Raw genomic sequence first — 14091 nt, forward strand, 5'->3', positions numbered from 1 at the left:
GATTCTACTCCGAGAAAAAAATTCTATTCATTAATAGAACAATTTCTAATTACCTAAGCATTCTTAAATTTGACTTTCAGATTTTTATTAGTGAAATCTATATTCGAGTAACACTAGAAGTGGAATCCCTCCAAAAACGTGCAAAAAACCCATTCAACGCGAATCTATGCTGCTGCTTTGTTTTTAGACAACTGTAGAAATCAGATATGGAATAGGCCCAATTGCATGACATGGTCCTCTACGATACACTCATGCTTCATCCTTCCATACTGTGAACTTCCCTCTGTATTTTCCAGCTCCACAACCAATGGTGCTCTGCCCTTTTTCCCATCCTAGCATCTGGAGAAAGGTATTTCATTTCTTAAGGGTTTCTTATTACGGTGGTTTGTTGTTGCGGTTTCATTAATTCTTATACAGGATTAGTTGCAATAGAAATAAGTGTTATTTATTTTCTAGAAACTGATCACAGTGACTATGTTTAATTCTTAAAAAGATACCAGGTGTATTTGTGAGTTTTGTATATTTGTGAATTCATCCAATAACAGCAGGAAATTATTGACAAAATTTGAAGTAAAAAAAAAAAAAACACAACAACTTTAACTAGTCTTGCTAGGCTTTCTGTAATGCAATAAAATTAATTCACTGGCAAAATCCAGAGGAAAAATAAACTTGAAGTACACTTGCAATTTTTCACTTTGCATCAGAATATTCTTGAGATCTTAGGCAAATAAAAATTAATGGAAAAGCATTTTATTAAGACTATAAAGAAATGACAAAGATGGAAATAAACAACTTGAACTAGGAGGAAGAATATGTAATTTTTTCCAATCTGCTGGGGTCCACTTACAGTATGTTTGAGATAATATGTTGAAAAGTTGTCAAATCAAATGCATTGTCACTCCAAAGTCATTAATTATTTTTAGGTCCCATGCCAGTCAAGAGCCAGTAGTGAACCACTGGCATTACTCTCATTTAGATGTTTCTATCGTGTGCGTTTGTTCCTATTCTGACTGAACCAGAACATCGAGTACATAACAACAGACATTTCCTCTGACATCTGCCAATAAATCACCAAAGGGAGAGGGGACAGTTTTAGCCCCGAACACCCCCAGAGGGAGGAATTGTTTATTAGCCAGTCAAGTCTAGAAGATGACCCTAATATAACAATGGGCTTAAACAAAATATAACAGCGTAATGAACAGAGAAAAGAGCAGTGATTTCAGGGTAGAATGCCCCAGGAGACCTCAGCAGGGAGACCGGCTGCCAGAGCTCTGCAAGGAGGGAGATGGGAGCAATTTCATCCTATGGATGGATGGTCCTCTCTGGGGATGAGCTCTCTGTCAATGGCCCACAACATGCACTGGTCCTCTCTGGGTTTTTGTTGTTTTGTTTACAACCAGTAACAAAGACCACCTGGTGCTCATTTTGTCAGTAACCGAAAGCAAGACAACTGGATATAGGAAAGGGATGTTTTCCCTGAAAAAGACTCTCAGCCTAGTTTAAGCATAGCTTGATTATATTCCTCATTTTCTCATCTATGTTCTCTATAAAAATGTGTCTATCCAGGTTATTAATGAATACATGCTTTTCATTTCCCTTTACCTTATCATTAACCATTAAATGGATAGTTACATGCCTTCAAGGTAAATGGAAAATGACAAGACATTCCTTATTTGGAGACTGGCAAATCTATTAATGAAGACACCTGGGAAAACAAGTAGAATAGCTCCCCATCGCATCCGTATCTATGTCCAAAGAGTAACATAGCAGGCTTTTATTTCAACTACACAGACCATGATGGAGAATTGTCTTTCAATGGCTGACAGCACCCAAGAAGTATGGCCCCCTGGTATGTAGAAAGATATTGGTTGAATCCTGACAGTCACAGAAGCTCTATTACAGGTGATTATTCTAAGGTAAACTAAAAAACTTTCCCATCTCTCTTACACAGTGTTCAGTGTTTTCTGCCAAATATAAGGTACAACTTATTAAACACACAAAAGTATTTTCTGCTGGCTGCAGTGTTGGAAATACCTTCAAGCATGTTTGATTCCAGCAATAATTCAGTAATCTAATCTTCAGCTTAGATCTTCAGGGTAACTGCACCAATAACAATGGAGGGAGAACATGACACCCTTATCACCAGGTATCAATACAGAGCTCTAAGACACAGACATAATTTGGACAATAATCTACAAACTAATTAACTAACTAGCAATAGCTGCCCTTCCTCAGCGCAGGTAACTCCTCAGCATCAGTTCTGCTAAGTCACCCACAGCTTCCACCTTCCACCACAACCATCCCCATGGTGCAGAGATCAGGTTGCAGCCAGCCAGCCAAGCATCAAAACAATCATCAAACAGCTATTTTGCAGCCAGACAGGTGCCAGGGAGCCACCGCAGGGAATGCCATTGGTGCAGGGTCACAACAGTCCCAATCTCCTTCCCAGACCTCACCACAGTTTCCGATGCACTTTACGTACAGGTGACCAACACTGATACCCACCAGAAAAGCCCCCCAAATGGATTTGTGGAGCCCTCTACAACACTGACTCCTCATAGCCAAGGAAAGTGACACCAAGTTTCACTTGTGTTTCCTCAGGCAGAAAAGGACAAACCCTATCCCAAAAGCAGTTCTGGAGTGCTGGCAGCGATGAAAGAGCAAGGTCACCATCTCCTGTACTCTCCACCCCTTGGCAAGGCAGGACTCAGTGAGTAAACATAATTAACGGTCCCTAGCAATGCTATGTTCAGCACACACTGCTTTACAGTTTTGCCCAGGGTGCTTACAGAAGGTAAAAGAGGTTCTCTCACAACCTTCACATCCAGCTTTCTGAGCCTGTGTGTAATCTTGATAGTGAATGCTCTGCTTTTTTAGTAAACACAGGACAGCTTCCACACTAAGCATATAAAGTCTCAAGTTCCTCTCGTTTTCTCTAGTCTCTTCCTTGCTTCCCCCTGTGGTATGACCTCCCTATGCTGGTTCTTGCTGAGGAGGCCACCAAAGCCAGGCTGATGTGCAGTTCTAGCAGCTGGTGCTAGGACAATGGTATTTTGCCACTGTGCACCCATCACTGCAGCTCTTTAGCCTTTGAAAGATTTTTTCCACCTTCCCGACCAAACAGCCTAACATGTAATAATACATCCTTTGTACATCATTGCTAATTATATCTTCTGCTTTTGATGCAAAACTTTTCTCTCAGATAATCTATGTCCATTTTAATTTACTGTTATACTTTCAGAAATAACCAAAAACTTAAATCCTTACCTTAAATTTATCAACTTCTGCCTTCGAACATGTTGCATGATAAGATAACACCTGCTCCAGAACAAAAGAGAAAAAAACATTTTTGTAGACTTGACAAGTAGAAATAATAGGGCTCTGTACTGCAGTTTAATCAATGATGTTTAAAACAAATTTAATTAATATTTATGCATGGTAATTCAGTTCTGAATGTCAGCATATAATAACTAATTGCAGGTTATCAGGTATATATTTGGCATTTATGTTGCAGGGAATTTTATAGGGAATCATGGACAGTAAGTAATTTAATATTATAAGCATTCCTACATTGTTCTCCTAGAGTTCTACAATTAAAAGAGGAAGAGTTTAATGTAAAAATAACAGTAGGTTTATAGACTTTAAATAATGCCTTTTGCCATACTGTAAAGCTTGAATGCCTTTGGTAGTGGCACATCACTGCATGCAAATTAGCACCTCTATGCTATGCCTGACATGCTCTTCAATACCATTCAGGAGATGAAAGCATCAAATACAATGCACAAAGTACTGCCCACCTCCTCTTATTACCTCTAAGTATGCATACATTTACATGGAATACATTATATCCTTATGTGATGATACTAACATTGAACAAGCACTCCAGAAGGTGTAAGAGCCATCCTGTGTACTGGACCCACCAAGGCCTGACGAGGCGTGGGACGAGGCGCTTGGTCCATAAGGGAGCTCACAGAGCCAGAGCACTCCTAGCAAGGACAGGTCCTCCTCACCACACAGCAACGCCCAATCTGCTCACGTGCTGAAGCTTTGATATATATTTCTCATTTTGAAATTGTTTTCATCTATGAATATGTCTGTTACTCATACAAATACCTAAACTCTATCTCAAATGCCCTTGGTATGCAATATGTTGTGGCAGTAAGTCCCAAGATGTATTTAGTCATGTCAGTTTTAGAGGTGTCAGCTTTTATGGTAACAGGAAACCATTCCTGCACTATAAAAGAATAAATAACAAACACCAATTTACTTGCTCTGTCCCACGTTTTACTTTCTATAACTATACGTCATGTTCTTCCTCAAATCATATCTATTTTTCTGTCCAACCATATCATAGCTTCTCTCAGGAACCTGTAAGAGTAGTAAAATTGTCTTCTGCTATGATAGATTACACTTAATATCAAAATTCTCATCAAGCTTCTCCTTTATCTGCATTCATTATATCCCTCTAGATTTTTAGTCTTCCTTAGTATTGATTATTCTAATCTCTTAGTCATTTGCAAATTTTGCATCTTTAATATATAAAATGGTATTTAGCCTGGTTTTGAACCATACAGCATCCTACTGGCAACCTTTCTCCATCATTTATTCACATTTTAGTCTTCTGTTTATCAGTCAATCTTATGAGAATTCTATATGAAAACCAGCATCCGTGTATCTGGATAAGGATCTTATTATGGTATATATCAAATTGATTTATTTTACATCTGATACCAATGTCATTTTCAAATGCTACTCATTGCCATCCCAGCTAAATACACAAATACTAATAAAGTATTCTATTACTGAAAAATGGATTCACAGTCCTTCAGCATATACCATTCTTTTGTTCAGTACTTTTCTGCTGCATCCTCAATCACTTGACACAAATATTATCGTGAGTTGTAGCTCATTTATAGAAAGAATTACTCTTCCCTGAAGCACAGTGGCCATTTATCAAACCTATAATCTACATTCAAGCTATATAGCTATTAGTCTTTTTTAGATCAAAGAAATAAGCTGTTATTTTAAACCAAGAAATTCAAATTTCCTTGATTTCAATAGTAAATAACCAACTTCTATGTTAACTGTCATCCCTACGCATCCGAGTGTGATATCTGGCACTGCTTGTTTTTCTTGCCAGGAGGAGTATTCATTCTGAGGTGTAACATCGCACAAATATCTGGGGCATATGAGGGCTTACAGTAATTCATGGCTATGATTCGTAAAGAATAAGGAAACTTGCAGGAAGGAAAGTTTTTAACTTTTCCTCTTTAGTGAATACCTATACAGGATTAATAAAAAAGAAAGCCACTTATGTTTAGAATGTTTTCTAACATGAACAGTCCTATTGACTTCAAAAAGGCTTAATATGCCTACGTGCTTTACAGGACAGATCCCCAGTACATAGATAAGTATCTCCAACCCTGAAGCAAAATAAAAAAAAGACGCCATAGAATCGTTTGGGTTAGAAAAGACCTTTAAGATCATCAAGTCATTTTCATAGCAATCCAATTTGCTTTGATTTTTGTTTTAATAGAGAGAAATTTGTATCTCAATCAGGCCAAGGCTATTTTTGTGGTTCTGTAGGTACTGTACCAACTCAAAGACCTTACACAATTAAAAGGGTGCACACATCAGGGATAGCTAGATCATTTTCTTCTCTTCTCACATGTAAAATTTAAAACAATACTGAAATCTTAGTGACGTCCTTTCATCAGAAAAATGTGTTAAGATTACTGTCTTGCATAATTTCATTCAAACCATTCTTAATTATCGTTTTAGTAGGAGTAACAAATTTGTAAAGCTATCCTGAAAACTCTAAGCATTGTTCTAAACAAAATTATTTTTAATATGATTATGTTTAAAATCTCCAGAATATAATAGAGAATAGTGGTTTATTGTTGAATCATCTTATAGAAGTTTAAATAATCATATGGGTTTTTTTAAAGTGTTCTGCACTTTACAGTTTGGTTTATAGGAACTGATAAATTTCATTCTTCATGGAATGGGGGGTAGGAAGGTTGCAGGCAGAAACAGGAAAACAAATTCCTGCAAAGGCAATGGGCAAAAAAAAACCCAAACCACACAAAAACAGAGAAAGCTTTCCACCCATTTAACTATTGCATATGTATTTTATCGAATGATGTGATATGCTGGAATGCCAGGACCTTGCATTATGTATTGGCCTTTACGCACAGCAGAGCTCTTACTGAGTTGCCAGCTGTCCTGCTTTATCTTTATTCCAGCAAGATGTTGCTTTTGATACTAAAAACCCTACGACGATGATAACTTTTTTCAAATTTTGTCCTGTTCATAGTATGTTTTACGAACACTTTACAACACTGAAAAAACAATGACAGGCTATCTAAAATATTGAGTTCTAAGGAACTTTCATTTACTGATGGACAAGAAAATACATATAATGCCTACATTAATTCCTACGCTTTCACTGTAAGAAACTAGATTCTCCATCATCACCGTTCTCCCTTCTAATGTAAAACACATAGGCATCAGATGAGATATCCAGGTTCAAAATGGCTTAAGCTCTCATGAGCTCCACAGCTAAGCATACTCTGAGAAAGTTTCCCTTCATCGTTACTTTCATAAGACAATATTCTAAGGTGCAGAGAGGTAGATATAGAAAATGATGCTAACTACAATAAATTCAGAATCAGTAGGTTCCTTTACATGTGACACTTATGAGCAAGAAAAGGTTTCATTAAGATGTACACATACGTCAAGAGCCACGGACTGTTTTGCCCAGGATTTCTTCACTTGGTCATACATAATTGTGTTGTTGATGCCCAGGCCACAAAAAATAACGAAAGCCTAAAATTAAAAAGAGAAAAAAAGAAAAGAAAGTTGGTTATAATTCAATTATAATATAAACACATATGAATGCTGGCTTAATCATGAAAGGAATTGCATGGATATATTAAGAATAATCCAGCTTAGACACATGATCTTGAGAATGCAGGTAAGTCACTGGCCTCAACAAGATGGGAAAGATCAGATGCAAGAAATTTGTTTTAATTAGGATGCAACTTTATTAAGTGAGGAGTTCTGAGAATAAATGTCAAACCACAAATATAGACAACATATTCTTCCCCCTCCCTAGAGTAGGCTGAAGCAGCATTACCCAGAAATACCAAATCCTGCCGAAAAAGCATGTTACCGCTACAAAACTGAATGCTTCTTACTTCAAACAGTCGCTGGTCGGCATCATCAAAGGGTTTCCCATCAAGCCTGTTCAACACTTGAGCTACCCCTTTAGAAAGAGTTAATATGAATTATAATCTTCATTCATTAATTCACAATGCAGAATATTTTACTCATTGGTAACATTTAAAATACATCTTTCGAACTGAAAAGAAAAACTGCAAATATTTACTCTGAAAAACATTAAAGAAACATGTGAAAGTCTGATTGTTTTGATACCAGGACAGTTTATTACTTTCAACTGTTACTCTTCACTGTCCAAGTATAATATTGATAGTCTAAAAGCTACTCGCAATGCTTTTCACAAAAGGTTAAAGATCTCTTTGGGAAAGAACATGAGCACTTTGCTAACAGCAATCACGTAAGTTGTCCTAGCAATAATTTGGAGTTACTAATATAATTTGCTCAATCAGTACCTTCATTCCCAAAATCTTAGTTGGTTTAGCATCACCTGGGTATATAAGCCCTTTTTTTCCTCTTGACTGGTCCATAAGTGTATTGAACCAATGAAAAAAATGTAATTTCCTTAAACCACTTGAAAAAGAAAAAGTGTTCAAAGCTCTTGGCTCTAGCTGAACTAATACTGAGTTCTACTGCAACAAACCATTTCTATTTCATTTAGACACAATACGCCCTTAGAAAAATGCTGTAAGAGCCATCAGCGGTCAAGGGTTCAGTTTCTTTCTACTTCTTTAAGGTAATACGGCACTTCACAACAAACAGACGTATTTTTAAGAGACTCATTTCCCACTCATTCATCTCTGCTGAATAAGCTCAAAGATCCTGATCCTGCTTGGCACTGAGTGTCTTCAGCAATGCACTACTGATCTCAGCTCTCACTGACAGCCACAACACACAGGGATGCAAGCCTTGCCCTGCTGGTTTAAAATGCTATCGCTTTGACTTGAATTCTCCTGTGGAAAGTTACAGAGGAATCTGGCACTGTTATTTACAAATGGCTCCCCTTGTTGTGCCAAAAGCCGGTAATAATGCAAGGCCAATTGCAGGTGCATCATAGCTGAGAAGCATCCTGTCAAAGAAGCAATAAAACCCTGCCACGTCCTGATCCAGCACACACCACTGCCACAGGCAACTCAGACAGCTGCCACAGCCTCTCCGGTAATTCTTCCCTGACTGTGTAGTTTATCATTACAGAGGTAAATGACCACTTTGTTGGACTGCAGAAACAGCTGCTTGAGTTGTATACAAAAAAAGGGAGACCCAAGGAAAGTATCAAAGTATATCAAACATTTTTCACTAGTATTGTTAGAAGTCCTGTTTTCATCATGTTCGTCTTCAAGTTTCAATACAATATATAATTTAACAATGACACAATGGGAAAGCTGAAAAACTCCATACAGTATCCAAGTCAAAACATCCCTTCTTGGATACTTAGCATGCATCCTAGGTACCGTAACTTCTTAACAATATTCAGCTAGGAAAAAGAAGAAAAAGGAACATAGAATTAAAAAGACAGAATTACATTTACAGTAGCACAGAAACGATGCAGCTATGAGGCAGGTCTTACCAATTATTTGGTGGTTGCTATTCCATATAGGAACACACAGAACAGACCTTATGTGAAAGCCAGAAATCTGGTCAGCCTAAAACATAGAAATGAGAGCTTCCGTTAGCAGTAGGTACCGTCGGCAGCCTTTTGCACATTCTAATAATAGAAATGTCAAGGAGTAAGTTTACATTTACAAATGTCATTCCATATGGATAAGCTCTCAGTCAGAAAAAAAATTTTCTGCTGAAACCTCATTCACAGTAAGACTAATCAAAAGTCACAAGGATTATTCTAAAAGTCGCCAAAGAAAATACAAGCATCGCCAGTTTTGCCACAGAAAACTTAACACTATTTGACTTTGATTTGGAATTAACGTTGAACTGCAATTGAGGCAACATCCAGACAATTCCTGGATTATTCACACTGTTGGATTAGTAGAGACAACCCCCATTGAGTAAGTGTGCCTTAGAAATACTCTTCCCAATTGTCAAACTGAAATTGGATTTAGCAAAGCAGCTATAAAAGGGGGCTCACAGGAAATATGCATTTTCAGAAGAAAGGCAAGACTAAGCAGGGAAATGTGCAGAAGTGCAAGCTAGAAGAAATGGAAGGATGAGGTCAAAACCAAGATTTGAGATCTTCTATGTAGGTTTAATTGGTCCTGTAGTTCTGAAGATAATTTTCTGCCTCATTGTTTTTTATCTACTGTAGTACAGAACTTTGCAATTTATTACAAGTATCACTGATTCTCTCTTTTCTATGGTTAATAAGCTTTACTTTTTAGGGTCATTGCTGCAAAATCTGAAGAAAATATAATATTTTTAAAAAGAGATTAGAGAGTGGGATGAGCCCACTCACGGGAGATCAGGAGATGTTCTCTTACTAAAACCGCCAGTGCTACAGACAATCTGTAATAGAAGAAAAGTAAAAGACCAGCAATAATTCATGTACTGGAAGCAGGATGGGATCACTGTGATCTCGCAGTTGGCAAAAGATGTAACTCAGGTTTTACTAGAGTACTGCTTATTTGTATGTACGTAGAACTCCTCACTGAAAACTGTGGACTGCCACCCAAAATCTATGGGAGTGGGGGAAAAATTGCCTCAGACATCTAAAAGTGAATTAAATGAAAATACTTTGCCATTAAATTCTCAGTGAATGAGCTGAAAATTGAGCATCAACATTTGAAAATGACAATTAGTGTTCTGGGAGAAAAAAAAACAGTGTTTATAATAGAAGCAGAGAACAGAATATCTGTTCATAACTACAAATGTACGTTTGACTCTATCCAAGTTGTAAGGGATAACACGTTCTTCTTAATACACTTAACTGTCTGTAGAAATAATTAACAACTGAATTTAAGAATTAAATTTTCATAGGAACCCACCAACAGAAAATAATTACTGCCCTTTGTATTAAATATTTTCTTTTTCTCTATATAAATTGGGCAGCGCCTCTAACTTGGAAAGGACTAACTGTGAAACAAGTAAGAGAACTGAATTATTCAGGACATGATATATTAAAAGTAAAACTGCAAACATCAAGGATTGGCATGCTTTATTTTAGCGTATCTCTTTGGCAAGAAATAGACCCCAGGCATTAATTGTACTTTTTGAAATACTGAAAAAATTAGCATCAACACAGTTTTCCTGTACACAGGCCCCTTTTATTTTTCTTGTTTTGACAAATTCTGCTATTTTGAGAGATAATGCCTTTAAAGATACATGGAATAAAACGGGAACAAAAAAAAACCCAGTATGAAACACTTCCAAGCACACTTACAGTAGTAAAATAGTTTGGCAATCTTGCCGACCAAGGCTGTCCACTGATTAATGTGCTGCCCAACTGCTGTCCAAGTCCCCCATAATAATACTGTTCCACTGGATAAAATTCAGTGAAGATTTTGTCCTTCCACATGCTTCTAACATTTACTTAGGTGTTACATATATGCATACATTTTTATCTGTATCTACACCTTCGTAACTGAGGCTGGAATGAATACCTCAGCACACGCAAACAACTTTTATTAGGAGTGATATGTATCTTGGAGAAATAACTAATCCAGTCTGTATATTTTATTTGTGTAAATTAAAAGGTTAGATGGCTAAGTTGGATTACAAACATTTGTCTCTAGATACCGGTTCTGTTTACACTCCACGGGTGTACAGTCCCACTCACCCCAACGGCTAACAATGATGGTGGCTGCTAACACTAAACACCAACAGCAGAATTTTCAGCAATAAAAATCAGTTTGCATAAATATCAAAGCACTTGATAGAGGAATATATCACTAATAAATAGAAAATAAAAGAACCGTGGATAGACTTAAGTAACCGCCTAAAGTCATACACTAATTCAGTGACCTGTGTTTACCATATAAAGCCATGTCAACACCAGCAGATCAGGAGGAGGACATACTGGACAGAAAAAAGAATTCAAAATAAATATTCATGTTTTACAGCCACTTGGGTATAACTATAAAATTGTGTTATATTAGTTGCCATGCCAAAAATGTGCTGTATATTTATATTTCTAAAATTCTCTTACTTCAGCATCAAAGCGAGGATCCTGATAGGCATCACTGATGTTCACTGGGAGACCCGTGGAAGCTACAAGTTCAGCAATGCTATTATTTATTAGCCAGTCAGAGTAAGACGATGACTTCTCCACGCTGTCTTTGAAACTATCAAAAGGCATCACAAGGGAAGAAAAGAATACAGTCAACTTTGCTTGAAAGTCCAGCATGTCTTATAGGCATAATCATAGGAACAGCAGAATCATTCACAGTTATTCGTGGTTACTAAGTATTATCTATGGAACAATGATTTGGTATTTGTTGAAACGGTACATCAAAAACTCTTTAAACAATTCTTTCTATTGAAAATAGCACTGGTCTCCCACAGAAAGTAAATACAACATTTAATGATGAAATGCATTTACGTAGGAATCAAGAGTGGGGTTCAGTTCCAAGTTTCTGCGGGATACAGACCTGCTCATCAAAAGCAACCAGTTCTAAATAATATTTTCCAGAGAGCTACCTGGAAGTATATTATTTTAAGATTTTAATTTTTCAAATTAGTATAATAATTTGAGGTATTTTTAATTCATACTTCCAATAATTTTCATGTCAAGTGAAACGCCATTTTTTTTATTTTGGTCTGAAATACCAGACCTGAGTGGCTGAAGAAAGGATCATGAAGTAAGTCTTAAAATCAATAATGTAAGTGTACCACAGCAGGTGGATCCAAGTAGATACACAATACATTAATGTTCCCTCTTCCCCCCCCTCCCCCCCAGCTGAGCTTCTGCCTCATCTACTGATGGGCCAGAGACCTGTCAGTAAATGAGCATAAAACACTAGAATTATGGGCTCAACTCCCCATGCTCCACCATGGCTTCTCCAGAAAACTCTGTATCTACACAGACCTTAAAATCCTCACCTTATACCTCATCTAATCAACAGAAAAGTTCTCATTGACTTACTGAAGACAGGTTTTTGACATTGGCAAGGGGCAGCTATTCATGCATGAATAAACAAATGCCTGTTGTCATAGTTTTGAGAAGAAAAGTGATCAATTTGCAGCACTTGAGAAACATTACTTAGAAAAAAAAAAAAAAAGTAACTCTGAGCAGCCATGGAAAAGACTACAGTAACTTGAAGTTTCAAAGCAATGCATGTGAATGAAAGAAGGATGCACAGTAAAATGCTTGGAAGACCCAATCAAAGTGAAAGGATTGATTTTTGTTGGCTTTATTGATTTTCTAGAGACTAATTCAACTAAGTCATTCATTTGAAAGAAAACTCAATATTCTTAAAACACTATAAATAAGGATAATAGTAATGATTTACACAAATCTAAATGTATCAACTTTAATTTGGGATAAGAATTTTGAGTGACTGTAATAAATATGTGTATACTTTGACAGGAACCTTTACAGAAATGTTTTTTTCAGGTAAGTAAATTTAAAATTATAAATGTGAACTTTTTATTTCAAGACATCAATACTTGAGAAGCATAAAAAATATCTTAAAGGATAAGAATCTAATTTCAAATGCATAGTTCCCACTTCATACCTTAAAAATCTGGATGATATTATCATTATAACATACTTTAAATCGGGACTGGATTATGGGTGTCAAGCATTTTAAGCAGCAAATGAATTCAAGCAAAAGAAACAAGATACAACTCACAAAGTTTTAAAAGTACGTTCTACTATGTTGCCTCCATTCCTAGCAAGTGCTTTACAACTACACTCTGGGAGAGAGGCACTCAACTTTCACTAGGAGGAAATATCAGTGATTAATTGTGATGCAAACCACAGCCAGCTGGTGCTCTCTCCACCCTCAGCAGCTCAGAACACTCAGAAGCTACTCTAAAAATCACAAGTCACAATTTTCTCAAACTGTGGAAAGCTGCGAGTGAGTCCTGCTGGACAGATGCAGGCAGCCGCAAAGCCACCGTCTCCCTGTCTTGCCCGCACGCTAGCAGGAGCGCCACATGCCAGGCTGGAGAGTAAACCCATCTCAAGAGCATCGAGCAGTGCCGCAGGCTCCCCTTACGCAGCTCCTTGCCTTGCTATCTTCCTCAAAGCCTCCCTGACAGGGATAGTAAAAGTATAGTAGAGGACTGGTACAGCCAAAATTACGTGTAACAATCCTCTCTGAACAGTGACATGAACCCTTCCAGTCCTTGCTAGGACTAGAAGAGCAAAAGGATGCCTTAAGAAGCATAAAAACACTGCAGGGAATGAGGTGATACCAGAGTGCGCGTCCTCCCAGGGACAGTGGTGGAGCAACAGCGGCAGCAGGGATTTCAGCACTTCCTCTGTATCAGCCCGTCTGGGAGGGAGGACAGACATTTCCTCCCACACAACCCACACTCTGGCTCAGGCAGTGACCTTTCTAGTACTCGGGTTAGAGAACTGTAATCTCAGCTACATCATCTGCCAAGGCGACTTCTGTGCAGGGAAGATATAGTCCACAGCACCTTCTCTCAGGCTCATCTTCATCCAGAACATGTCAGAACTGAACCCTCGAGGCTTCTAAGACTTATATAATCTTTTTTCAAAGAAAGGGAAAATTTAGGAGACTTGGCAAACCCATACTTCAAGAACAAAATGACTGGCAAAAAAGAGAACATCGGTGTGCCATTATGGATAATAAACAAATTTGATCATGGTGTGTGCTGGAAAACTGCAAACTGAATAGATAAATGCAAGTGTGGTCTTGCAAGGTATTTCTTCACAACCAACAGCAAAGAAAAAAGATATAAGTAGTCATTATAATATTTAGGGACTAAACAGGTGAACTGCCAATAGCCAGATGTAAGAAAGAATCTTAGAACGGATTAGGTGTGAAAAAG

General features: G+C 37.4%; 1 protein-coding gene across 1 annotated transcript in view; it reads right to left on the reverse strand.

Annotated features, from left to right (window-relative positions):
- Positions 1-14091, reverse strand: part of PDE11A (phosphodiesterase 11A) — a gene marked incomplete at its 5' end in the record, with an annotated part of 140331 nt that overhangs the window by 56418 nt on the left and 69822 nt on the right. The window contains 5 exons of the mRNA XM_082483281.1: positions 3268-3318; positions 6736-6828; positions 7200-7267; positions 8747-8822; positions 11276-11411. Of these exons, the coding sequence (XP_082339407.1) occupies positions 3268-3318; positions 6736-6828; positions 7200-7267; positions 8747-8822; positions 11276-11411 (424 nt within the window). The remainder of the gene's footprint in view (positions 1-3267; positions 3319-6735; positions 6829-7199; positions 7268-8746; positions 8823-11275; positions 11412-14091) is intronic.

The sequence above is a fragment of the Vanellus vanellus genome (genome assembly GCF_965231255.1).
Source record: "Vanellus vanellus genome assembly, chromosome: 5".
NCBI lineage: Eukaryota > Metazoa > Chordata > Aves > Charadriiformes > Charadriidae > Vanellus > Vanellus vanellus.